General features: G+C 40.8%; 7 protein-coding genes and 1 pseudogene across 7 annotated transcripts in view; 4 read left to right on the forward strand and 4 right to left on the reverse strand.

Annotated features, from left to right (window-relative positions):
• The window catches only part of LOC122348901 (receptor-type tyrosine-protein phosphatase S), an 819,186-nt gene that overhangs the window by 386,547 nt on the left and 407,639 nt on the right, over positions 1-25,000 (forward strand).
• On the reverse strand, positions 486-1,040 carry LOC122348886 (histone H2B-like). The gene has a single exon (XM_043244776.1). The coding sequence runs from the start codon at positions 1,022-1,024 to the stop codon at positions 650-652; it is 375 nt and encodes a 124-aa protein (XP_043100711.1). The 5' UTR covers positions 1,025-1,040; the 3' UTR covers positions 486-649.
• LOC122348900 (histone H4) lies at positions 1,865-2,273 on the reverse strand. The gene has a single exon (XM_043244790.1). It carries the CDS (start codon positions 2,254-2,256, stop codon positions 1,945-1,947), a length of 312 nt encoding a protein of 103 aa, XP_043100725.1. The 5' UTR covers positions 2,257-2,273; the 3' UTR covers positions 1,865-1,944.
• Positions 2,421-3,529, reverse strand: LOC122348875 (histone H3). Its single transcript, XM_043244765.1, has one exon. The coding sequence runs from the start codon at positions 3,399-3,401 to the stop codon at positions 2,991-2,993; it is 411 nt and encodes a 136-aa protein (XP_043100700.1). The 5' UTR covers positions 3,402-3,529; the 3' UTR covers positions 2,421-2,990.
• Positions 4,155-4,847, reverse strand: LOC122348880 (histone H2A-like). Its single transcript, XM_043244771.1, has one exon. It carries the CDS (start codon positions 4,809-4,811, stop codon positions 4,425-4,427), a length of 387 nt encoding a protein of 128 aa, XP_043100706.1. The 5' UTR covers positions 4,812-4,847; the 3' UTR covers positions 4,155-4,424.
• LOC122348870 (histone H1-like) lies at positions 7,560-8,233 on the forward strand. Its single transcript, XM_043244761.1, has one exon. It carries the CDS (start codon positions 7,604-7,606, stop codon positions 8,228-8,230), a length of 627 nt encoding a protein of 208 aa, XP_043100696.1. The 5' UTR covers positions 7,560-7,603; the 3' UTR covers positions 8,231-8,233.
• Positions 8,976-9,536, forward strand: LOC122348879 (histone H2A-like). The gene has a single exon (XM_043244770.1). It carries the CDS (start codon positions 9,002-9,004, stop codon positions 9,395-9,397), a length of 396 nt encoding a protein of 131 aa, XP_043100705.1. The 5' UTR covers positions 8,976-9,001; the 3' UTR covers positions 9,398-9,536.
• On the forward strand, positions 10,081-12,354 carry LOC122348903 (annotated as a pseudogene).

Genomic DNA, 25,000 nt, shown 5'->3' on the forward strand with positions numbered 1-25,000 from the left:
AAGGTTATTACTGAGGTATAGAACTTCTTAAACTTTTAAAGACCGTCGGTAAACAGTCCCTGAAAACAAAGCGGAATTAAACGCTCTTTTAAGGAGAAGCTGGGTGGCTAAATAATGCACCCAATAAATGCAATGGACAATCACAGATATTTAAGAAATCAACAGAGAAGTCTTTGATTAGCTAAACAGCTCAGTGCTTAAAAAAAAAAAGCATAGCCAAGAATATCAACTCTTTTCAGAGAACAAACACAGAAACACACAAGGGCCTTTACCAAATGTTTTTAACAAGTATCATATGAAAGGAGGATGCTTTTGACTGAAAAAATGGATGTGTGCTGTGAGAAAGAAAAAACATCAACTGCTGAATGTGTGTGAGCGTCTCTATCAATAGATTTACCACAAACTCAACTCTATACAAACATCACATGACCGCTGACCTTAAAAACATCAGTGCTGCTCTTAAACAGATAAAACAGCTCTGCATTAGGTCTACTGCATTATTATTATTTCTACAAACACAATAATAGAAGTCTCATTTAAATTGGTTTTGTTATTTATACAAATTAGTTCGCCACACATCAGAAGCTCTTTAGCGGAGTAGTTGGGTGGCTCTTAAAAGAGCCTTTGTGGTTTGTGGGTCTGGGCTGCTCTACTTGGAGCTGGTGTACTTGGTCACGGCCTTGGTGCCCTCAGACACGGCGTGTTTGGCCAGCTCCCCGGGCAGCAGCAGACGCACGGCGGTCTGGATCTCTCTGGAAGTGATGGTGGAGCGCTTGTTGTAGTGAGCGAGACGAGACGCTTCACCGGCGATGCGCTCGAAGATGTCGTTGACGAAAGAGTTCATGATCCCCATCGCCTTGGAAGAGATCCCGGTGTCGGGATGAACCTGCTTCAGGACTTTGTAGACGTAGATAGCGTAGCTCTCCTTCCTGCTCTTTCTGCGCTTCTTTCCTCCTTTACCGGCGGTCTTTGTGACGGCCTTCTTGGAGCCTTTCTTGGGCGCGGACTTGGCGGGTTCAGGCATGATGACGCTGACGATCAGTGCTCGAGAAGAGTCGGGTAGAGACGTTTATTCGCTCCTCTATGCTAATTTACACAGACGCGAGGAACCTTCTGATTCGCGCGTCACCACATACCTGAGCGACAGTGATTGGACGACTCCGAGAACAACCACGCGCGAGGAATTATAGCCCCGCCCTCGGCTCCCACGTGACTTTCCTTTGTTTGCATTCCCGCTCTTTTTGTTAAACATATTTCACACAGAGTGTAATTTTGGAATAAAAAAGCAATAATTATTAGATTAATTGTGTTTATTTTATAAATGACATTAAATAATCGACTCAAAACACTGTAAAAGAGGGTTTGGTATTATTTTTGCAGTAATTCAAGTGTATTTCAAATGAAGTGTAATAACATTAATTTTCTGGTTTTTAAGTATGTTGGTGATTTTCATTGTTACAGGTTCAGTGTTAAGAAGCTGTTTTAACTCGCTGCCCCAAATTTAACAACACTAAATATAATTTATATTCACAACATATCTAAGAACACTTTTACAGAAAAGACTTTAGTTTGTTCTTTCATTCCTGGAACTATTGAACACCCTTTCACTGTCGTCATGTGTTTGAATGGAGTTTAATTAACTTCCAGTGAAATTTAGGATTTATCATTTGGTTTGGTTACATTAAACATAAATAACACCAAATTTGAAACATTCTCCGTTAAAGAAATGGTTATAACATACAATCCCTTACTATCGGCAGTTTAGTGCTAGCTACAAATTGTTAAAAAAAAAAAAAAAAAAAAAAGATATAACTTCTGAAAGTACGTAGTTAAAAACTAATATAATTTTTAAACGAATAAGTAGATGATTTCGTGTTTGTCTTTTTGTGTGAGAGTGTGGGTGGCTCTTAAAAGAGCCGTTGTGTTTGTGGAGACTGAAGGCGTTTATCCTCCGAAGCCGTACAAGGTGCGTCCCTGTCGTTTGAGCGCGTACACTACGTCCATGGCGGTGACGGTCTTTCTCTTGGCGTGCTCGGTGTAGGTGACGGCATCACGGATAACGTTCTCCAGGAAGACCTTCAACACCCCGCGGGTCTCCTCGTAGATCAGACCGGAGATACGCTTGACTCCGCCGCGGCGAGCGAGACGACGAATGGCGGGTTTGGTGATTCCCTGGATGTTATCGCGCAGCACTTTACGGTGACGCTTAGCGCCTCCTTTCCCGAGTCCTTTACCGCCTTTGCCTCTTCCAGACATGATGGAGCGTTTTCTATCTCAGTCAAACGACAGAAACGAACATGAAAAGAGTGCGGCAAAGAAAGCCTTTTACAGTCGCCTACAGGACCTAACTGAAACCAGCTCCGCGTCACATGACCCGCCCCTCCCCCCGCTAGTTCCAGCACGAACAACCCTAACCCTGGTTTAGTGGTATTTGCGTTTATTAATCCATGTTTTAAATTATTTATTTGACAGAAGGCACACAAGTAAACGGAGAGCTAGTAACATATATGTATATAGTTAACATTTACGAAAATTAATTAGAAGTATTTTGGCAGTATGGTTGTTTTTTTGTTTCATTTACTAGGACTCTGTCCCTGAAACAGTAAGGTTTATTTTGATGGTTTGTGAAAAAAAAACGCATCATGTTCATCTTGGAGCCATAGTTTATACACATTTTACCAATAATTTGCCAGTACTTTTCTAAGACTTTCTAAGGCAATATTCAAGACCTAATCTAATATTTTCAAATAAGAACGCACTTGTGCTCGAATTATAACACTAAGTGAAACTAACAACAGTTAACGCTATAGCCAAGTACTGGAAGATGTCTTAAACTTTCTGGCAGCTTTGAATGGGTTTCATTGACGTAGGATCCCTGTATAAGATCAAGTCAACTTTACTTCGTTATATTGTGTGCTAGAGCGGAAAAGCGTCGTTCAGTGTAGTTGTGGCTCTTAAAAGAGCCTTTGGGGTGTGACGCAGCGGCGGGTTTAAGCGCGCTCTCCTCGGATGCGGCGGGCCAGCTGGATGTCTTTGGGCATGATGGTGACTCTCTTGGCGTGGATGGCGCACAGATTGGTGTCCTCAAACAGACCGACCAAATAAGCCTCGCTGGCCTCCTGCAGGGCCATGACGGCGGAGCTCTGGAAGCGCAGGTCCGTCTTGAAATCCTGCGCGATTTCTCGCACCAAGCGCTGGAAAGGCAGCTTGCGGATCAGCAGCTCGGTGGACTTCTGATAACGGCGGATCTCTCGGAGAGCCACGGTCCCGGGCCTGTAACGATGGGGCTTCTTGACGCCGCCGGTGGCCGGGGCGCTCTTTCGGGCGGCTTTAGTAGCGAGCTGCTTCCTCGGGGCTTTACCGCCGGTGGATTTACGAGCTGTCTGCTTGGTTCTCGCCATAACTGAGAGACACTTCCTTCTCTGTTCTAACACGTACAGAATAGGTTTTCAAACGTTCGCGTCTGCTTTTAAAGCGTCGACCGGCACGAGCTAATGATGTCATGACGTTCCGAGGCTTCTGATTGGCTGGTCTGTGACATCCGCGCATGACTGCTAGCCAATGACTGCCCAGCTTCTGTTTCGCTCAAACTGCGTTATTCTGTTTTTGATTTTATACATATTACTCACTAATGCATTCGACTTTATTTCCATAATAAAGTTATGTCAGCAAAACAAACGATACAGACAATACAATAACATTAAAAAGAGTTTCTCGTTGGTGACTGATAACAGCATTTAACAGTATTCTGTGGATCGTCCCAGGAGCAAATAAAAGTATACATCAAATATCTCATTAATGCGTGAAAGCATGGACTTTTATCGTGAGGAAAAGATCTTGGTGCTTTCAGCAGGATCCTCATTAAATCATTGTAAGCAATCTGAAGTTTACTGAGGCCGTTGTGTTTATTTAAAGTCAGCATTATACAAACGATACGCTTTAAAAATGTTTGTCTTTGATCTGAATACATTTTTGCTTCAGCAGTGGCCTATTCACCTTCATTTATTTCGTTTTTAATGATGCTCTGTTTCAACTTAATTTTAGAAATGCGTTGCTTGCACTTATAAATAAAAATCCGGTTTTAAGATTTTAGTCATTTGGTTCTGCTTATCAGCTCAAAAATAATAATAATAACACTGCCACAATACAGTCAGCACGTTTCCCACTAATTTATTTCTGGGTTATGAAACATTTTATATATGGTTAGAAGAACTCTGAAAACTACACCGTCTCTAGCTCTTAACAGAGCTTAATTTTTTTTTCTTTAGGTAATACTTGGCTGGTTTGGTTTTTTTCGGCCATAAGTTGAAGCAAGATGTAAGATAGGTTTCGTCGCACATCACACCATCGAAACAGCTCTCTCTCAGATGAAGTGGGTGGCTCTTAAAAGAGCCTTTGTGTCGGAGAAGCAGACCGGAGCCGGTTCACTTGGTCTTGGCGGGTTTCTCGGTCTTCTTGGGCAGCAGCACGGCCTGGATGTTGGGCAGCACGCCGCCCTGAGCGATGGTCACTCCGCCCAGGAGTTTGTTCAGCTCCTCGTCGTTGCGCACCGCCAGCTGCAGGTGACGGGGAATGATACGGGTCTTCTTGTTGTCCCGAGCGGCGTTTCCGGCCAACTCCAGGATCTCAGCGGTCAGGTACTCGAGCACAGCCGCCAGATAGACGGGAGCACCGGCACCGACGCGCTCTCCGTAGTTTCCTTTGCGGAGGAGTCTGTGGACACGACCGACGGGGAACTGCAGGCCTGCCCTGGACGAGCGAGTCTTAGCCTTCGCTCGGGCTTTTCCTCCGGTTTTTCCTCTGCCGCTCATTGTTAATCGTAAATATTACTACAAGTCGAAATAATAACCCTATATCCCCGTATGTTGCTTTTAAACGAGCGTGCCAGTCGCCCATTGGTTTAGAGACTTGTAGGATTTTGAACCAATCATTCATCTTCCCTCCAGCAATGATGAGATCTAGCTCCTCCTCCCCGGATTGATGTCTTAGGCTGATGTCTTAGGCTGATGTTTTAGGCTGATGTCTTAGGCTGATGTCTTAGAGGCAGTACTGTGATCTAGATGCACCGCTTCAGGCTGATACCGGCGTGGAGGGCAGAAATAAAGACAGTTCCACTTGGTAAAGCCAAGGCAAAAATCATTAAGCAACTCAGTATCAGTTCCAGTGAAAGTCTTGTAAAGGATTATCGTTAGTGATTCTGATTCGTGAACGACATGTTTGTCTACTTGTTTACTGAATGTATACGAATCAACATACACATGACATTTTTCTGAAATACTACAAATGTGAGAAAAATAACCCAGCAAAATGATTTTAAATACATGTCCTTTTAGGCAGGTGTGTGTGTGTGTGTGTGTGTGTGTGTGTGTGTGTGTGTGTGTGTGTGTGTGTGTGTGTGTGTGTGTGTGTGAGACAGCTGTCATAGTTTTTTTGTCTGGCAGTGGTAAGCGATCATATTTTAATTCAAGCTGTACTACATTGATTCATGCACTCAACATCACAACAAGATGATATTTCAGACTCCTGACATAATAGTGTTTTGTTGACATAATACATATGGGACATTGAAAGTTGTCCAAATAAAGTTGATAATACACATGATGCTTTAGGACTTACAGACCTAATAAACTCTTTTGGAGTCAAGCAAAATGTCCCTGGGCTCAATCATTATTTTAGGCATGCTCTTGATTTAATTATATTGCATCTCACTGATGATTAGAAGAGATATTGCATGAGTACAGAGATGTACTTAACATTTCTTTGTGTCATGTATGCTAAGTATTACTGATTTTAACCAAATGTAATAGTTAAATCTAATAATAATATAATAATAATAATAACAACAATAATAATAATAATAATAATAACAATAATAATAACAATAATAATAATAATAATAATATATACTGTGCCATGGTACAATAGTAATACTCATTCTCTCAAGAAAGAAACTCTTGAGTTCAAATGAAGAAAATCTAACTTAGATGTTTTTAGAATTGTGTGGAAAACTGTCCATCTATAGACAGGCTTTAGAAGCTGATAGGAAAAGAGCATTTCAGCAAACACACAGAAGATAACCAAAACAATCCATGTTTTTAATTTTACAGTGGCTAGATTAACAGATAACTAACACCACACAATCTAACTATTTCTTCACAGTTTAATCTTAATGACTTCATGAATGTCTTCTAGCATCTAGTGCTTCAGCGTCATCATACCAAAAAAAAGAGTGCCTTACAACTGAAGGACAGGAAGAGCTAAATAAACCTCTCACTGCATCAAAACCACCTGCAAACCTATTAGATCCTGCACACACTTTTTAATAATGTCTATTAGATTGAAACATGAAGAAAATGACTTCTGACTGACATCTTATGTGGCTGAAATGAATAATGCTTTTAAGTCATTTTTCTTTTTGCCAGATATTCTCATGGAGCAGAAAACCATTTACATCTGAATAATGTTACAGAATAGTTGAGTGTTTCGACTGAGAGTGTAATAAACAAAACGAGACTATGCACTATTCAATTTTTTCTGTAGAAAACTTTCAGTAAAAAAATGCACTATTATTTTGCTGTAAATGTATTTACAGTAATTTTTCTGTCTTTTCTGTAATTACAGTAAATTTATGCTCAGTAATGTATTCAATATAGGAAAAATATACATAACTGTTCAAATATTTATCTGACCATCATCAGTTTGTGTCAGTATCTGAGGAGAAATCATACTGAAATATGGAAGACCTCAAGGCTCAGTGCTAGCATTACTTTAATATAATATCAGATAATATCTCTCACGTTACCTCTGGGTATTATCAGAAGACATGGTGTGAACTTTCACTGCTATGCTGATGATAGCTCTATATTTCTTCATGGCCTGGTGAAAAACACCAAACTGAGAAACTAACGGGCTGCATAGTCGATAGAAAAAAACTGATGAGTAACTTCTTAATGGCAAATTCATAAAAAAACAGAGGTGCTAATTAATCAGACCTAAAAACACTGTCTGTACATATAGTTATCCGCGCTGTATGAATAAAAGTAATGGGTTGAATAGAAAGAAAGAAAGGCGGTGAGTCTCAATCAGACTGGAAGTCTCCGGGTGTTTGTGCTTCAAGCTGCTCAAAATAACAGCTGTATAAAACACTGCACTCGTCCTTCACTGATGCTCATTTCATTAAATTCACTCTCAGACTGTTTCTGAAACACACAGATGATGACTTTAATCCGAGATCAACTTTAACTCTTAAACAAGGCGCTAAAATCACACGCGGCTTTGTTTCGTGACCGATGCTCTCCTCGAGTTTGATCCGATCGGAGCAAAATAAACGTTTCCTCGCCGCGTGTTTTATTCTCCACAGAAAGCCAAGGACCTCTGCTCGGTGTTCACGTAGATTTCCTGCATTAAACTACTTTAACGCTCGAGCTTTGCGCTTAAACGCGGGAGAAGAAAACACAAAGGAGACGAGCTCGCGGAAGCTCGCAGACAGCGAGACGGCGAGGTTGAGTCTGTAAGGTTCTCATGTGTCGTTTAAGAGCGCAGCTCCGCTCGAGCGCCGCTCATTGAACTCAGTGTTTGAAAGACTGTACATCCGCTCGTAGAAATGGCAGAAACCGCTCCAGCTGCTGCCGCGGCGCCGGCCAAAGCGCCCAAGAAGAAGCCCGCCGCTAAAGCCAAGAAAACGGGTCCAGGCGTCGGTGAACTGATCGTCAAAGCCGTGTCCGCGTCCAAGGAGAGGAGCGGCGTGTCTCTCGCCGCCCTGAAGAAAGCTCTCGCCGCCGGCGGCTACGACGTGGAGAAGAACAACTCCCGCGTCAAGCTCGCCATCAAGAGCCTGGTGACTAAAGGCACCCTGCTGCAGGTCAAAGGGACCGGCGCCTCCGGCTCCTTCAAGATCAGCAAGAAGCAAGCCGAGACCAAGAAGAAACCGGCCAAGAAAGCGGCTCCAAAAGCCAAGAAGCCCGCGGCCAAGAAACCAGCTGCTGCCAAGAAGCCCAAGAGCGCAGCGGCCAAGAAGCCCGCCGCTAAGAAATCGCCCAAGAAGGCCAAGAAACCCGCAGCCGCTAAGAAAGTGACGAAGAGCCCCAAGAAGGCCAAGAAGCCGGCAGCGCCCAAGAAAGCAGCCAAGAGCCCCAAAAAGACCAAGGCCGCCAAACCCAAAGCGGCAAAACCTAAAGCGGCTAAGCCTAAAGCAGCGAAGCCTAAAAAGGCAGCTCCCAAGAAGAAATAAAAATCTTCTGCTGTGTTTCCCAAAGGCTCTTTTCAGAGCCACCCACTAACTCTAAAGAAAGAGCAGAAACATACAAAAACTACTCTCTCTCTCCAAAGCAGACTTTTATTAGATTGTATGTGTTTTTACTCAGGCTCATAATGTTTTGCGTTTTAACTGAAAAAACAACTTTTCTTGTTCTAGGAGTTCAGCATATCGTTGTAGACTGGAAAAGAGACGAGTGCAAGAGTGCTGAAGGTTTATTGATTAATGATCAAGAATATACAGATCCTGAAAACCTCTCTAAGGAAATATCTTAAATGTATCTCATTCTATACATGAGCTGTTCTTTCTTTAGTCATATTAAGAAATGTATCCCAACAGTAGATTACAGTTAATAAATGTATATAAAATCTACTACACTTGCTATGGAGGAAGTGGAAAAAGCAGTGAATCATATTACAATTAATTTGAACTTTGACAACACTTTTGGGGTTCGCCAGTTGGTGTTTGATGAAGATGTATCAGAGGGTTAAAAACTAAAAAGAAAGAAAAGCTTTACTCAACCAAAAACAGTCTTGTCGTATTTTCTGTCGTGTGTTTAGTCTGCAGCACAATCTGTCCCCAGCTGAGGAGGCGTGGCTTTGACGTGAGCGTTGGAGGGAAGATCAGCGATTGGTTTAGAATCTTACACGACTCTAAACCAATGGGCGACTGGCACGCTCGTTTAAAAGTAACATTTGGGGCTCACGAGCTCATCTTTTCAACTCGTTGAACTGCTTACAACCGAAAATGAGCGGCAGAGGAAAAACCGGAGGAAAAGCCCGAGCCAAGGCTAAGACTCGCTCGTCCAGGGCAGGCCTGCAGTTCCCCGTCGGTCGTGTTCACAGACTCCTCCGCAAAGGAAACTACGGAGAGCGCGTCGGTGCCGGTGCTCCCGTCTATCTGGCGGCTGTGCTCGAGTACCTGACCGCTGAGATCCTGGAGTTGGCCGGAAACGCCGCTCGGGACAACAAGAAGACCCGTATCATTCCCCGTCACCTGCAGCTGGCGGTGCGCAACGACAGCAACGACGAGGAGCTGAACAAACTCCTGGGCGGAGTGACCATCGCTCAGGGCGGCGTGCTGCCCAACATCCAGGCCGTGCTGCTGCCCAAGAAGACCGAGAAACCCGCCAAGACCAAGTGAACCGGCTCCGGTCTGCTTCTCCGACACAAAGGCTCTTTTAAGAGCCACCCACTTCATCTGAGAGAGAGAGCTGTTTCGATGGTGTGATGTGCGACGAAACCTATCTTACATCTTGCTTCAACTTATGGCCGAAAAAACCAAACCAGCCAAGTATTACCTAAAGAAAAAAATTAAGCTCTGTTAAGAGCTAGAGACGGTGTAGTTTTCAGAGTTCTTCTAACCATATATAAAATGTTTCATAACCCAGAAATAAATTAGTGGGAAACGTGCTGACTGTATTGTGGCAGTGTTATTATTATTATTTTTGAGCTGATAAGCAGAACCAAATGACTAAAATCTTAAAACCGGATTTTTATTTATAAGTGCAAGCAACGCATTTCTAAAATTAAGTTGAAACAGAGCATCATTAAAAACGAAATAAATGAAGGTGAATAGGCCACTGCTGAAGCAAAAATGTATTCAGATCAAAGACAAACATTTTTAAAGCGTATCGTTTGTATAATGCTGACTTTAAATAAACACAACGGCCTCAGTAAACTTCAGATTGCTTACAATGATTTAATGAGGATCCTGCTGAAAGCACCAAGATCTTTCCTCACGATAAAAGTCCATGCTTTCACGCATTAATGAGATATTTGATGTATACTTTTATTTGCTCCTGGGACGATCCACAGAATACTGTTAAATGCTGTTATCAGTCACCAACGAGAAACTCTTTTTAATGTTATTGTATTGTCTGTATCGTTTGTTTTGCTGACATAACTTTATTATGGAAATAAAGTCGAATGCATTAGTGAGTAATATGTATAAAATCAAAAACAGAATAACGCAGTTTGAGCGAAACAGAAGCTGGGCAGTCATGCGCGTCATGATGTCACAGACCAGCCAATCAGAAGCCTCGGAACGTCATGACATCATTAGCTCGTGCCGGTCGACGCTTTAAAAGCAGACGCGAACGTTTGAAAACCTATTCTGTACGTGTTAGAACAGAGAAGGAAGTGTCTCTCAGTTATGGCGAGAACCAAGCAGACAGCTCGTAAATCCACCGGCGGTAAAGCCCCGAGGAAGCAGCTCGCTACTAAAGCCGCCCGAAAGAGCGCCCCGGCCACCGGCGGCGTCAAGAAGCCCCATCGTTACAGGCCCGGGACCGTGGCTCTCCGAGAGATCCGCCGTTATCAGAAGTCCACCGAGCTGCTGATCCGCAAGCTGCCTTTCCAGCGCTTGGTGCGAGAAATCGCGCAGGATTTCAAGACGGACCTGCGCTTCCAGAGCTCCGCCGTCATGGCCCTGCAGGAGGCCAGCGAGGCTTATTTGGTCGGTCTGTTTGAGGACACCAATCTGTGCGCCATCCACGCCAAGAGAGTCACCATCATGCCCAAAGACATCCAGCTGGCCCGCCGCATCCGAGGAGAGCGCGCTTAAACCCGCCGCTGCGTCACACCCCAAAGGCTCTTTTAAGAGCCACAACTACACTGAACGACGCTTTTCCGCTCTAGCACACAATATAACGAAGTAAAGTTGACTTGATCTTATACAGGATCCTACGTCAATGAAACCCATTCAAAGCTGCCAGAAAGTTTAAGACATCTTCCAGTACTTGGCTATAGCGTTAACTGTTGTTAGTTTCACTTAGTGTTATAATTCGAGCACAAGTGCGTTCTTATTTGAAAATATTAGATTAGGTCTTGAATATTGCCTTAGAAAGTCTTAGAAAAGTACTGGCAAATTATTGGTAAAATGTGTATAAACTATGGCTCCAAGATGAACATGATGCGTTTTTTTTTCACAAACCATCAAAATAAACCTTACTGTTTCAGGGACAGAGTCCTAGTAAATGAAACAAAAAAACAACCATACTGCCAAAATACTTCTAATTAATTTTCGTAAATGTTAACTATATACATATATGTTACTAGCTCTCCGTTTACTTGTGTGCCTTCTGTCAAATAAATAATTTAAAACATGGATTAATAAACGCAAATACCACTAAACCAGGGTTAGGGTTGTTCGTGCTGGAACTAGCGGGGAGGGGCGGGTCATGTGACGCGGAGCTGGTTTCAGTTAGGTCCTGTAGGCGACTGTAAAGGCTTTCTTTGCCGCACTCTTTTCATGTTCGTTTCTGTCGTTTGACTGAGATAGAAAACGCTCCATCATGTCTGGAAGAGGCAAAGGCGGTAAAGGACTCGGGAAAGGAGGCGCTAAGCGTCACCGTAAAGTGCTGCGCGATAACATCCAGGAATCACCAAACCCGCCATTCGTCGTCTCGCTCGCCGCGGCGGAGTCAAGCGTATCTCCGGTCTGATCTACGAGGAGACCCGCGGGGTGTTGAAGGTCTTCCTGGAGAACGTTATCCGTGATGCCGTCACCTACACCGAGCACGCCAAGAGAAAGACCGTCACCGCCATGGACGTAGTGTACGCGCTCAAACGACAGGGACGCACCTTGTACGGCTTCGGAGGATAAACGCCTTCAGTCTCCACAAACACAACGGCTCTTTTAAGAGCCACCCACACTCTCACACAAAGAGACAAACTCGATATAACGTTATTTTCTGTTTAACGTAAAACATTGCTGTTAACGTAAATCAAGAGCTCGTTCTGAACTCTGATTGCTCCTGATGTGTAGTGAGGTTTTATGGGGTTCTTTGTTTCTCTGTATTATAAAGACAGCCTTGGCTCATGTCCTGAATCAGCTCCTGGACTTCTCGGATGAATCCCAGACGATGTAGCTCGGGTTTTAATCGTTTTGAATGTGATCGGGATGAATTACTGCATGCCTTTAGACAGAAACCCTTCTAGTTATGTCGTGGATTGATAACACGGCGATATAAATATATGTATACACATCTTTAACATTGATAGTTTAATCTAGATTAGTTTTACGTCCCTAGGATGAGTGTGTGTGTGTATATATATATATAACAAAAATGTAACAAATAAAGCAAAAAATGTATTTTATTTGAAGGCTTTTATTTTGGATGTTAAATCAAATATCTCCATTTTCATATATTTCCAGGACCGTTTTGTTTTGTGGAGCAGATCAGAACATCACCAGCTCACTGAACTGAGTCTGAAATGTAGCGATATAAACATAATTACTAATTAATTACTAATTAGAGCAGAATTCAGCACGACTGGGGTAGGGCATGTTTCTACAACTTTTAGCAACAGTCTGAAACAATCTGAACCTTCATAATGAAGAGTTATTTCAGTGTAAAGCGTTCATGTGTCCTGATGAACCTGTGTTTAGAGCCAGTTCTTTGAAACTGCGGAGAAATCTACAATAAAGCACAACATCTCATGAGACCAGGTTCAATGATCCTCGGACACTCAGTCCATCTCCGGTCAGAAGAAGTCCAGAGACACTTTCTCTTTCATTAAGTGTGTTTAGTTCTATCACAATGGGCCACTTGATCCCTTTTAATATATATATATTATATATATATTTCACTAAAGAAAACTATTACTAATATTCCAAGCAACTTAATAATATAATTATCTTTATTTTGCCCAAATTATATTAAATAGGTTTAAAAGAACAAGGTAAAGCATCTCTCTCCAGACTTTATAACTGAGATGCTGCTCTCAGTCACTAGGTGGCGCTCAGTGAATAGATATATATATATATATATATATATATATATAGATATAGATATAGATATAGATTAAAAAACATGAAGGAAGTGAAACTGAGCTTCTCTGAAGGAGGATGATGACGGTCACAATATCTTCATCTATCTCTAAAAAATGTTTTTAAGATTTTAAGGCCGAGCCTTCAGTAATTCCACATGATTTCTATTGTCGCTGCAGTAAAGCTGTTAGTTTAATTCTATTTCTCATTAGTGATGTGAAGCGTCATTAAATATAAATTAATAAAACAATGAAGGTAAATATCAATGGTGAGCCTAAACTACATCTTTTCATATTTTCAGATCAAAGTGTGATGAAGGGATGATTACAGAAGAAACAAACGTCTCTAGACTCTGATTAAAAACATTTTCATCAATTTAAGATTTTGTTTCTGTCAGTGAGGATTATAGTTTATTTTTAGCTGATAACAAAGTTTTTTTAGTGGGTGTTATATAACGGTGACTGCGTGTGGCTGTTATTTTATTTCTTATATTTGTTTCAATAAAACATTACACTACATTAAAAAGTTTATCCTGTAAAAGTAGACTAATTTTGTCCTTCTTTCGCTCACAGAAAGAATAAATAAATAGCCTAAATCAATGGAACTGTTCAGCATTCTGTGATATTTTACGTTAAATACATGAAATAATGTCTTAGTAGTAATTAAGATGAGAATCCAGACGAGCTCAGACTAGTTCACATGTGTTTTAGATCAAAGTCTGTTTGATGATCACTGATCCTCTAATGTTTCAAATCTTTCACTAAAGACAAATACTAATCATTCATTATAATAATTCATAATAATTCATTATTCATTTATTTATTTTCAGATGATTTGACTTCAAACAGGCTTGATGTAGCTTTCTTAGTTTTCAAGGTTTATTAAAAAAAAACTGCCTTTCTCAGATATGCATAAAAATATACATTTTACAAAAATAATGTAGAAAATTCTGTGTACAGGTCTGTAAATACTTCCTTGATCTGATATCAAACCACCTGAACTTTACCTGAACTAGTTTAACCCTTTATGTGTCAGACCCAGACGTGTGAACTATCCAAACCTAAACTCTTAGTATTCATGAACGTTTAGTAATATGCTTCTGATATACCCTTTCTATGGTAAGGCAATGTCTGCTTCTGAGGTTTGAAGCTTTGAACTGATATATAATTTATGATGATTTCTTAAACATGATAGGAATCATTTTTTCTTTGCCCTTTTCCCTGTTATGATGTAGATTTTTGAAGTGCATAAATCTGTCATAAATTAATATATTACTGTTCCTGCATAAAGTTTAGCGAAACAGTAGTAAAATATCTTAGGAGTCTTAGGCCTTTACCAGCTATATATAGTTTGTCACGATCAGATCAAGATTTATTACACGGGTGAGAGTTAAGACATTAAGAGAGAGAGAGAGGCCAGGGTTATTTGTGTTGGCCGAGGCTGGAGTAAAACAGCGTGGGACTGAAAGAGTCTTTGGGGTAAGGAAGGTCCCGCAGGGCCCTGGGGAGCGGATAGTCTGCTGGGGGCCGCAGGGACAGGGCCGGGACCAGCCCCGAGGTCAGGTACGGAGGAAAGAAGCCGGGTGTTGAGTAAGCGAGGCGCAGCGGAGAGAGGGCCAGCCCGGGGCCGAAGGAGTTCGAAGAGGAGGCGTGGAGCGGAGAGAAGGCCGATCTGGAGCCCGGGTCCCGAGAACCGTCCGGAGAACCCAGCAGCAGCTCGATGGCCCTCACCACGTCTCCAGAAGCAGCTTCCAGAGCCGTGTCCAGAGCGTCTCGCTGGACGCCGGGGAAGATCCTGCTCAGCACCCCTCGGCCGCTCGCTCCGGACCGCTCTTCTCCGGGTTTCTGTGAGCCGCCGCCGGGCTCCAGCTCCGAAGAGCTCAGGGGACTCCGGAGGACGTCCGGTCCAGGAGACACGCGGTCCTTCAGCGGGTCACTCTTCTCTGGACTGAACAAACCCTGTCTGCTGAACACAGCGTGGTTCTTTAAGCTCTTCTCTACAGAAATAAAACAATAATAGCATCAGAGTAGAAAAAAAGCATAGACAGCATCACAGGATTTACTGGCTATAATAGAATTTGTATTGATTTTAATGGAAACTGTAATGGACCCAGTGGGTCTGCTGATAAATGATCACCTTTGATTTAAATCAGTAAATCCTAATGTCCCAAAACACTACAGGAAACCGTGTTAATGGTTAAAAGTTAAAGGTTTGCAGTGTTTGCATTAAAATCTGTCATGGTCTGTTTGTTTTTTTTTTCAGTCTAAGTGCTCACTGATCTCTGTAATGCTGAAATACATCGCTACAAACCTCTCTGCCTCGTTACTATTTATAGTAGCTATAGAGGAGTATAGGTTTATGAATCTATTTTTATAATCGTATTTCATTTTAAATGCACAGTAATATCTACACTGACCCAAAAACAATAAACACATTAAATGCATTCAATATGAATTGTTAAACCGACTAATTCTATCGGATTAATTCGTTTAAACAAAAACAGCACGCATTGTAATCAGCCAAAGAGAGCTCCTACCGTCTCTGAACACGTCAAACGACGGCGGAGCGGCGGAGATCAGCGGCGCACTGGAGACGCTCAGGCCGCCCTCGCTCGCTCCTGACGCCGGATAGATCATCTGCAGCTCCTCCTGCGCCTGCTGCCTCCTCAGCGCCACCTGTGCCGCCATGACGCGCTGCCTCTCCGCGATCAACGCGCACTTGACGCACGCGCAGTCGCGCCAGCGGCAGAAGCGCTTGTGGCCCTTCAGAGCGGAAACCACGCCGTGATTCCTGCAGCGCGCGCACTTCGGGCTGCGCGGGAAACTCCTGTCCTCCGGCCGCAAGAAGAGCGCCGCGTGCGGCGAGAGGAGCGAGAAGCGCCCGCTGCTGGACTCCATCACTGCTCGGGTGTGTGTGTGTGTGTGTGTGAGAGAGAGAGAGGGTTTGTGTGTGTGTGTGTGTGTGTGTGTGTGTGTGTGTGTGTGTGAGAGAGAGAGAGAGAGAGGGCTTGTGTGTGTGTGTGTGTGATAGAGAGAGAGAGAGAAGGCTTCTGCTGCTGCAGGGGAATGAGGCAAAGATTTAATGCTGCAGGTGACAAAAGAGAAACACGACACCGACACGCCCCTCACACTCACACACATTTATTAATATATAAAGAGACAAAGTTAATGACGATTCACTTCAAAATTGTATCCAATACTGAAGTTATATCTGGAATGTGTATTTTGGGACAGTTTTTCTGATGTCGTGCAATAAATTCTGTCAAAAAGTGACATTCATCAGAAGACATTCAACATAAGAGGAGCCTAAACAGATCATGATTAGGGCGCATGTGCGCATGTGGAACATATGAAAGATTATTATGGAATAGAAAGAGTAAAAGGTAGTTATGACTTTATCCTAGAATTCTGACTGTTTTTCAGGCAATTGTGAATTTACAATATTTCATTATAACTCTGATAAAGTCTGAATCGCAAGACATAAACAAGTGGTCACAATCACTGTTTTTATTTTTTATGTTATGCCATCATGTCATCCGTATCCAGCCCCCATCCACTGCAAAGATACCCATTTATTTCTATTGTGCATTCTATAGTAATGACTCATTCAGTTTTAGATATTTTGAAATGTAGAGTTTTGTATTTATTTAACAAAATATGGTTTTATCCAGAAAATGTTCTGTTTTGTGTGATGTTGGTGTGTTTCTGTATTAAGAGTTTAGAAAAAGTACTTTAAGTAATGGAAAACACTTATTAGCAATTAAAAAAAAATAAAATTTACAAATCCTAGAGAACTTTTGAGATAACTTAAGTACACAACTGCATAAAATTGGTTTTGGGATATTTCATTACAAAAATCTTACATAGTGTGCCTTTAAAGAGAGCTTGAAATCAGCATTACTCTATTAATGCAACATGCATCGTTTAACTTTAAATGATTCCTCTTCCTGTGATCTTCACTTGATTATGAGTTTATCTCAGTGTTTCTGTTCAAGAAAAATAACTGCATTATTATCATTCATCTGAAGAATGATGTACATTACTATAAACACTCTTTTGAGTTGAAAAAACATTAGTTATAGAATAAAGTTATTATGTGTATAAATTCAGTATCAATTTATTAATAAGAAAACACCTTCACTACTTTTCAGGCCTTTTTTTCAGTATTTTTGTGTTTCCCACACTGTATCCAGCACCTTCCCAACATGTGCAACATACTCTCTAATCTCTTCAAAAAAGCTAATTAATATGTATAGTATGTGTCTGTCATATGGAGTCAAACTCAGTTTAGTTTGTTCTATTTCTCTTTTTCACTCGTCTTTGGTGTCTTTCAATCACAGGAATGATCTGAGCCAGTTGGACAGTCGATGCTCCAGAACAAATTTTCCTGGTATTTGTGCTCACTTGTTCAGAGAGATGCCCGCTTGTTCTTCTGGGAGAGCAGCAGAAAAGAAGAGAAAGGAGGATCTTATCATTTCATCCACAGCTTCTCCATCTGCGTCTTATCGGAGAACTACGGATCTTATCTGAGCACATGCTGCCTTTCTACACGGATGAGCAACAGAGAGCCACTATAGCAGGAGTGTGCGTGTGTGTGTGTGTGTGTGTGTGTGCGTGTGTGTGTGTGCTTGTGTGTGTGTGTGTGTGTGCGCGTGTGTGTGTGCTTGTGCGTGTGTGTGTGTGATTTTACAGAGAAATTAAAAATAGTTGCTTCATTCTTTGAATACACTTCTAGAAAACATGACATCTCTCTAACTCGAGTCATTTCGAGGTGATTTTGTTGGTCCTCTTGAGACTCTTTAAACATCATGTTGACCATGAGCTGCTCTTGACCAGAAGCTTTTAAAAATGTTCACTTAGTCACGGACAGACGCCCTCGCTGTCTTTCATTCTCACTGAAGCAGGAGACACGTGAGGGTCCCTGATGGATCTGCATCTGTCCTCAAGACCACCAGATGAGAAGTGAGACAGACTAAAAACTACAACACAAAAACTATTGAAAGATAAAAGTGTTTATCATCATTAATCTGCCCTGGTCAAACTCAGAGATTTGAACTTTATTAATTATATCTTGATATTTAAAGTTAGTCAGAGTGAGTGATTGGTCTTTTTACTTACATGAGGTCTTCCTCAAGTTCTTTCTTTTTCATATTTTAACCATCTGTGGAAATATTGTCATAATCAAACATGATTTGTTTCATTTGATGAATGTTTTAAATGTTTAAAAAAGATTACAGGCTGGGATTACACAAGATTTGTGTTTTAAAGGAAACAAGTTCCAACCACCGTCAGTTTGTATCAGTGAATAACGATGTATCAAATTAATCACAATTGAAGTGTGGAGTTCTTGTTAATTACAGTCAGCTCTTGTGGCACAAATGTGGCCCGAGAACTTGAGTGAGCTTTTATCACATTATAGTCCTCCACATTCACTGTGTTCTCAAAACTATGGCCATATAATACCTAGGATATCAAAATCGACTACAGATGGCTGATCTTTTTCCTTTTTAGCACCCAAATTCTGGAATAATCTCCCTAACACTGTTCGGGAGGCAGACACACTCTGTCTGTTTATATCTAGATTAAAGACCCATCTCTTTAGCCTGGCTTAAAGATAACACACTAATACACTTCTAATATTGAAATCCGATTGGATTGTTAGGCTACATTAATTAGATCAGAACGGGGAATATTCCACATAACACACAATTTACTCATATACATCATAGAAAGAATGGTATCTAAGCTAATATTAGTCTGTTTTTTTCTCATTCCAAGGCCATCCAGTCTGTATCCAGATCAGATGGTGGATCAGCACATAGAGATGATGTCTACAGTCCTGTAAAATCAGTGGAGACCAGGACACCTAGAGACAGACAGATCCCCAGTGAAAACCTTGACAGCTGACTGAAACTGAACTGGTGGTTTGGTATGGTTTGCTTTGGTTTGGTTTGAACCACTGGGGTGCTTTTTTAATTTGCTGTCGCTGCCTTAATTGTCAAACTTTCATAAAACCGATCATGTTTCCTCAGAAAGGCATGTTCTGCATGTGTAAAAAAATCTAAGAATTTAGGACAATGCATTTTAAAGATATTAAGACATTTCCTTTTGCTGTTGAAGAAATTTAAATAAATGTAATAAATGTATGTAATCACTATGACAACACCTTTTAAGGTTTCTTCATTCAATTCTTCACAGTTTTAGCATCACATCACAAAGACTGCCATGAATTGCATGATTTTCCTAAAAGAAGTATTTAATAATGCACAGCCTGAATTCATGACCCCCACACACACACACATACTTAATATTGACTTAATATCTTCACTGAGAATGATATGTGTTTTTTTATTATTTCATTCAGTTATACACTTTGTACTACTATATTTTTTATTTGATTTTGCACTGTAGATTTGTTTTTAAACTAAAAGGATGATTTGTGTAGTTCAACACTCAGACCTACAAGCATGTTCTTCAGCTCACGCTAAGAGTCCGTGACGGAGAATGAGTCGAGGGTGAGGTGCTGAGTTAAACAGCTGCTCAGACACAGATACTAATGGATTTCTTTCTGCGGCTGTGATGGGGGTCAATGCAGGGGTCTCTGACTGTTTGCAGCTTTTTAGGATGATACAGTCACCACCAGAATTCAGAAAAGAGCCAACGAGAGCCAAGTGTAGTCAACAGTTAAGAATCAATGAGTTTTATATAATCGATGATATATATATATATATATATATATATATATATATATATATATATTGCATATATATATATATATATATATATTTGCAGCATCTTTAATTTCTGAGTAAGACACCAAATAAACCACTTAAATTCCTTAAATTCAAGGGAGGTTTGTTGAGCCAAACACTCCAAAAGGACACCCCTGATCCAGGGAACAGGAACACCAACAGTGCACATTTTGGATGTCTCCCTTAACTGATTAATATATTGCTGGAGTCCTGGAGTCTCTACTAACAAGCTGGTGAGTTGTGTGCTTGATTAGGAAATGTTGGAAAATGTGTAGTGTTGGCCTCCAGGAACAGGGTTAAGGAAACACTGCCATCATTTTATCTTTCAAAAGGTGCTCATGAGTGTCCTTTTTAAGTGCCCTTGATGTCTACAGCCCTGATCATCAACGGAGACCAGAACACCTAAATGAGCTACAGATACAGATCATGGGAATGAGACACACTTTCTCTCTCTCTCTCTCTCTCTTTCTCACACACATTCACACAAAAAGTCCATTACAAAATCTGACATAGATGTGCTTAAAATTAAACTAAAAAATAAGCTCTAGTTTCAGAGCAGAATTGGCTTCCCTGACTGAGCCTGGTTTCCCCAAAAGTTTCTGTGGTTTTTATCTCCATTTTGTCACAGATGTAGTTTGGTTCTTTGCCATCTTTTGCCTGCTTTGTTGGGTACACATACTTGCAGTAACAAGACAATGATCCAAAACACAAGGCCAGGTGGACCTGTCAGTGGCTACAGTAGAATAAATTAAAGGTTCTGGGGTGACCTCAATATCATTGAGCCATTTTGAGGAGATCTCAAATGTGTGCAGTTCATGCAAGACAGTCCAAGAATTTAGAGGAACTGGAGGTTTTTTTGCAAAGAAAAATGGGCAGCTTTATCATCTGAGAAGATAAAGAGCCTCATCCACAACTACCACAAAAGACTCATCCACACACCTCATCCACACACACACACAGAGGATTCAGAGAGAAGAAGATGTCAAAACGTAAAGTTTCATATCATTAATTATTTCACAACTGGGGAATTTTGTTTACACAAAACCTTTTTTATGAGGAACCTGTAACTGTTCCTGCCAGATATTTACACATGACAATATGAAGGAATTAAAACAAAGATAAAGAGAGACAATCAGCAATACTATCAGATAAGGCACACTAAAAGAGACATGTCAGTGAAGTTAATCTCTGTGGCTCCTGCTGTATGTTATGGGAAAGCACCATGTTTCTATCACACAAACAATAAAGGCTGGAATAAAGAGCCTGCCAGAGAGCTACAGTTATCAGCTGAAGTATCACAGTTCTGGCAGAAGGATTAGATGAAACACACTAGCAAAAAACAGCTCAGATAAAGTTGAGAGTGTTTGTTTGTCCTGATTCTCATGGTCAAATCAAGATTAAAGATATTGTTTCTTTTCCAAGCAGCTACACTGAGATGCCTGTCTCTCACCAAACATTCCCGTTTACAGGCTCATTCAAAACGTCACGCAAACGCACCTCTTTCATTCACAGTAAATAGAATTTGTGTCGTAGTCACTGTCCACTTTTAACACATATGAGTTTTTCACCTTTTCAAGCAGCGTTTTCAAGAACTTCCTTGTCAAAGGCCAACAAAGGCCTAAGATCCTGAACCATCACAGGGTGTCTATGGCCTGTCAAACTGGATACATGTTGTCTTGTTAATGATCTCTTCACACTCAGGTGACTGTGAGACAGCCGCAGGAGTCGAACTGTCTGAGAGGCAGCTCGTATCAGCGCGCTCATGCGAAACATGTTTTTCTTTCAGGTAGTGTAAACAGCTGGGTTAATTCCTGTGTTTTCCTGAAAGATCGCTACCATCACACTATGAGAAACATGTCTGTTCTGAGCTCGAATGGACTACATGTGGGTAACAGTAAATAAATCTAACAGGTAATAATCTTTTCTTTTATACTGGAACATTTAATTTTATATATACTTCTCAGATTCAAACGATTATTGTCATTAGACATTACGTCTAACAAAATTATCCAGCTAAATATTATTTAACAACAACATTTACTAAATGAAGTGCTCCATGCTCAATATAAGGACAGGTTCTCCACACATGTCAAAAATGTGCTTTCAGATTATTGTTCAATATGGCTTTAGCATAAAAACTGTTCATGAATGCCGTGGTGTATGTTTTGATAGACATGTAACGATTCAAATAAATGATGTGCAGGGTGAAACGGGTCCTTTAAGATATTTTGTATTTTCTGCAGGCAGCGAGAGGTGAAGGTAATTTTCTGAAATCAACAATAAAATAAGAAAAAGTGACATATACATCCCTTTTTGAAATAAAGCAACTTCATAAGATTCTGCGACATTCAGTCCCGGAAAGAGCTCTGTGAGAACAAAAGTCTGTGTTTTAAACTCGGAGAACGGCGTTCACCTAAAAAAAATGAAAATCAACAAAAATGTGTGCAAACTGGCCTGCAGCAGAGACCATGAAGCTCCTCGGTATCTGCCCTGGAGCCAAGATTGTTTGCCTGCTGAGTGGAACTTGTACATTACACATATGACGTCACATGTCATTGTGGGAAATCACTGGCAGTGAGAACGAAGCAAATCTAAAGATCCGGAAACAATTGCTGAAACACATTACCTATGTATTTTATGTCTGTGTGAAAGGGGCTTAGAGGGCATGGATCTAAGAGCACCTATCTCCCGCACCGAAGACCTCGGTTTAAACAGAATGTTCAGACAATGTTCAAAACAAGAATGAGGTTTGGTTGTGCGGTTTATTTACATTCACTTTGTATAACTAAACATACCAGATATCATTAGACAGAATCCACCTGTTCAACAGAATAAACCCAACGGTGTTCCACAGGGCTTAGTACTGGGCCCACTTAAAAATAAATGCAATTTTCATGGATCTTTATGGCATTACAAGGCAGAGGATACTTTAGTATCATTATCATGCTGCACCTCTGCCTGTCCAGGGACAAATACACATCACTGATATGTTGATTTCTTGCGATACAAGACACCTCAGCATGACGGATGGTTTTATGTCTCCCCTCTCAGCACAAAAGGAAGAAAAACTATGTTGTAAGTGGCAGTGAATGAGGAATAAGCTGAAAAGACAGATGTTTGAAGCTATTTTCAGCTCTAATTTGAAAAGCAGCAAATATGCAGAAAAATTCTGAAAAAGTGGCCAGAAACAATACCGTGGCTGTTAAATCAAATGCAAATAAATGCACGAAGAAGAAACAAGAGATTAAAAGAATAAACAGCCTTAAAGGATATCACAGGTAACAGGTTTACTACAATGCAAACTACTTTTATAAACGAGACTGAACATAACTGGGGCTATTTCATTCATGTGGTTTATGTAGTTTTGTAACAGAGGGTATATAATTTAAACAAAATGCGTTAGTGTTTATACACAGAAGTCAATGAGTACATTGATGAGGAATCACGTTAGGAACTAACCCTAAAAACTTTCAGTGGTTTGCTAAATATTTTATTTATTACATTTATATATTTATTTAACTATCCATGCTTTTGTTTTGTTCAGTGTACAATTAACCTGAACTTGTGTGTGTGTGTGTGTGTGTGTGTGTCCTCAGGACAGAATTACAGGGTGTTAAATATCTTTTTCTTTCAGCTGCTTTCAGCTCAAGCTCCAGATGAGATGTGTATGTGGACGGCTGTCAGGTTTGTGTTTGTGAGTCTCACTGTAACATGAGTCTGATTCAGTCAGGAAATATCAGATGTCTGAATGTAAAAGAGTCACATCAGTTTTTTGGAGCTGTATAAGATTCTTACAAATACTTTGACTCGGGTCAGGGCAGGGTCAGCCGGGGGCCAAAGGTCATGAGATAATGACAGAGTACAAACCCACTGCTGAGAAAAACCAGGGAGAAACAAACAAGGAAAAGACAAAAGTGACAAAGAGGAGATTACAGCTCTTCTGAAGTGTTCTGCTTCCCGGCTGATGAACGTTTGCTGGATCCTCTGCCGCTAACGTCTTGTATTGTTAACGTCTTATGCTCCATTCGGAGCAGATTCCTGTCAATGCTGCTTTTGTTTCCTTTAATCGTCAGGATTAAGCAACTCTGGTGAATGTGCGTTCAAGAATATAAACAGCGTTGCATGAAGTTACCAGGCCCGCTTTCTTTTTGAAACATAGAGTTTATATTTTTAGTTCATATTATTAGTTAAAAATATACAGAGAGATATTTTTCTTGCTCTAAAGAAAAAAATGTGTGAAAAGCCAGTGGACAGTATGCCAGTGTGTTGATCTATAGTTGATCTATAGAAGCGTTCAGAGGGGTTTTTTAGCATGTTGCTATTTTGCTTTATGATGTTTAATACTTAGAATTTACTTTAGAGTTTAGGCTTAGTTTAATTGTGTCTGCATGGCCTCAGCTCGTCTTACCTGGTGCAGTTTCTTCTTCCAAAAACACTGTTTCAGGAGAGAAAGACAGATCTCTGTAAAGTCGTGTTGTGTTTTTCCTGCTGTACTTTCAGCTCTTCATCTGACGCACTTCACACTGCTGATCTTTGAGGAGAAAGAGGCCAGAATAATGCCGTAAGAGCAGAAATTATATACTTAGAAGTCAAACCTTTTTTTCAAACAACAACACTTTCTGTTGTTATTTTTCTTATTATCAAAATCACTTTTTGATTGCCAGATAAGGTAATAATTAATATACAAAGTTTAACACACTAAAAATGTCTGTCATCTCTGTTCCATCACAGTGTGTTTAAGATGCAGTTGTACACACTGCTGTATGATGTGCGGTTTTTCAGAAGAACAAAGATTTTCCAGAAAACAATCTGTTTAGCAATCTGTTATACTCCAAAACCATGATCTTTTGCCTCCATCTCTACTTGCATGTCTATTTTACACATCGTGGCTCTCCATGACTTCAGTGACCACAGAGTTTGTTTAATATCGCTAATGAAAAGGCCCTTATGTTGCTCTGATTCAAATCTTAACCTTGAGAATAACAAAACGGGGAGCACAAAGACTTTAAAGCTTGCTTTTCTAAAACTCCAAAGAGTCAAAAATCCTAAAAACACTGACAATAAAGTTGTGGGAGTCATATCTCAGTTGTATGCTGTTTATGATAAGTCTTATTCTCTCTGCAGGATGCAAAGTAAAACAATAGCAGGTCATTTAAATGTGGAAGTGTGGATTTACCTTGATTTACCACGTAATCACCTTCTTCCTGCACTTCTCAAGGGCC

The sequence above is a fragment of the Puntigrus tetrazona genome, chromosome 7 (genome assembly GCF_018831695.1).
Source record: "Puntigrus tetrazona isolate hp1 chromosome 7, ASM1883169v1, whole genome shotgun sequence".
In the NCBI taxonomy this organism is placed as follows: domain Eukaryota; kingdom Metazoa; phylum Chordata; class Actinopteri; order Cypriniformes; family Cyprinidae; genus Puntigrus; species Puntigrus tetrazona.